The sequence below is a fragment of the Coffea arabica genome, chromosome 4e (assembly GCF_036785885.1).
Source record: "Coffea arabica cultivar ET-39 chromosome 4e, Coffea Arabica ET-39 HiFi, whole genome shotgun sequence".
Classification (NCBI taxonomy): domain Eukaryota; kingdom Viridiplantae; phylum Streptophyta; class Magnoliopsida; order Gentianales; family Rubiaceae; genus Coffea; species Coffea arabica.
This window is the reverse complement of record NC_092317.1, coordinates 46,712,689-46,714,735: the sequence shown is the minus strand read 5'-3', so window position 1 is coordinate 46,714,735 and position 2,047 is coordinate 46,712,689. Positions and strand designations below refer to the sequence as shown.

General features: G+C 35.7%; 1 protein-coding gene across 1 annotated transcript; it reads right to left on the bottom strand.

Moving 5' to 3' along the window:
• Positions 1-549: 549 nt before the first annotated feature.
• On the bottom strand, positions 550-1,518 carry LOC113742827 (glutathione S-transferase U9). The gene is made up of 2 exons (XM_027270822.2): positions 1,159-1,518; positions 550-1,084 (listed from the first exon to the last, which is right to left on the bottom strand). The coding sequence occupies exons 1-2, from the start codon at positions 1,477-1,479 to the stop codon at positions 713-715; spliced, it is 693 nt and encodes a 230-aa protein (XP_027126623.1). The 5' UTR covers positions 1,480-1,518; the 3' UTR covers positions 550-712.
• Between the last annotated feature and the right edge of the window lie 529 nt (positions 1,519-2,047).

The following is a 2,047-nucleotide window of genomic DNA, read 5'->3' as shown; positions in this document are numbered from 1 at the left end:
AAGTACCTATTGGGCCTAGAAATTATTTTTTAAGATTTTGTACTCTTTTTTTGTTATAGTAAATCTGCGACGTAGATTAATTGGACCGAACCATATAAAATTTTGTTTCTCTCTGTTTGATTTATTTATTTTGTTATTGTCATTATTGAATTTTCAAAAATCCTATTATTCTCGTTGGCCAATTTCTTGGGACCAGACCTAACATCTTATTTATTTGATATTGGAAATTAGTATGTCAAGCGTTGACAACAGTTCAATCCATTGCTTGTCGACTTTGATGAATTGTTTATTGAGCATTGATTATTTGCTGAACCTCAGAAGGACGTTTTCTAAAACTCGAGTTCACTGGCAGCAAATGCGTGTTGAACATTGAAAATTGAAAATGTAGAATTGGCACTTTCTCTTTTGAAATTATTTAAGGGCCTTATTTGAACATTGTCAAGAAGACGTATTGATATTAATAATAATTGAAGTATCATTAATATTTTATTCAAATTCGAATTAGTTGTCATATATCTACGGTGATAATATATATTATGTTAATAGATAGAAGATTAATCCCTTATTTATTAGAATAAAGCCAATTAAGTAGTGGGTAGTGGCTTCAATTAACATAAACAACAAAGTGAAGTCACACTGCAGGAACTTCTACAAACTAGACTTGTAGCCGTGAATGAAAACATAAAATACTAAACTTGGATGGGAATTTAGCTTAGAATTTGAAGCCACTTTGTTTTAGAAACTGAAGAACCCCAACCATCTTGTCATGTGGAGGGACGACTTCCTTGACCAGAGGTAGCTCAATAAGAGCTTGAATCCATGAGAAAATAAGTGGATTCTTCTCAGGATCTAAAATCTTCACACTAAAGGCCTCTTCTTTTGCCCTGAAGGGACCTAGGACTGAAACCAGCATAACATCTAGGATCCCCAAGTTTTCAGCTGAGATATGATTAGGACTTCCTTCAGGAAAGTAGAATTCCTTAACACCATCTTCCAAATTCCTCAACTTCTCGTGCACTTCTTGAAGGGGTTTCTCATGTGCTTCCTTGTCAGCGTTGAAGAGTTTGAATATGCTCTCTAGCAACTGCACTAACACAGGTTAATTATGCACATTTTAACGAGACGAGGAAATTTTGTTGAAACAAAATATAGTCATACCTGTTGGATGTATGCAGCCCAAAAACGAAAATTGGCTCTTTGATATGGCTCCTTAGGCAGGAGTTGAGGTCCAGTTGACCAGACTTCATCGAGATATTCAAGAATAACGAGTGATTCACATACTGGCTTTCCATTATGGACAAGAACGGGGACCTTTTTGTGCACTGGATTGTATTTGAGGAGCTGTGGACTTTTGTTCCTCAAATTTTCTTCCACGTACTCAAAGGGTATGCCTTTGATTTTCAGAGCCAATTCTACTCTCTTCACATAAGGGCTTGCCCACATTCCATGCAGAACTACTTTGTTTTCCCCTGATCCCATCTTTCTTTCTCTAGTGCTTTGGCCATGGATCTTGGTATGCTATGTATATATATAGTGGTTCAATAGGTGGTGGAGAAATGTTTCTTAATTTACTTTTTAATGCCCAAGAATAAAGAAATTTGTTAGTCAAAAGCATTATGAAAACATTTAATAGATGGCAAGTCCTATTTTCATTCCAAACCTTGAGCTTGTAAGAATTTTTCTTATTTCTTTTTTTAATAAGTGCTGTTCGTCCGGCATTGTGTTGATTACAGCATTATTATATACAAATGTAGTGTTAATGTACAAAAATATATGGAATATTTCATCCTTATGAACTGACTTTTTCCCCATTAATAATTACTATTTTATTGTCACCCAAAACGGGCTGGCTAACAATGCATTTCTTCATTGCTTTGCCAGCCAACAGAGAAACCTGGGGAATAGCTGCCCCAACGGTTCCTCCTTTGCTTAAAAGGTCAAAGTGGTGAAGTAAAACATATAAGTCAAGAAAAGAGGGAGTTTGAACATTTCCTCCCTCTTGGGACTTCACGTAATAGGTTGGAGCAAAGAATTTAGACACAAGAAC

What these genes read in the sequence shown, in the direction of transcription:
- LOC113742827 (XM_027270822.2), bottom strand. Translation starts at nt 1,479, where the DNA reads ATGGGATCAGGGGAAAACAAAGTAGTTCTGCATGGAATGTGGGCAAGC. An exon ending in GGGCTGCATACATCCAACAG is followed by an intron (nt 1,085 to 1,158) that starts GTATGACTATAT and finishes GTGTTAGTGCAG; the next exon opens with TTGCTAGAGAGCATATTCAA.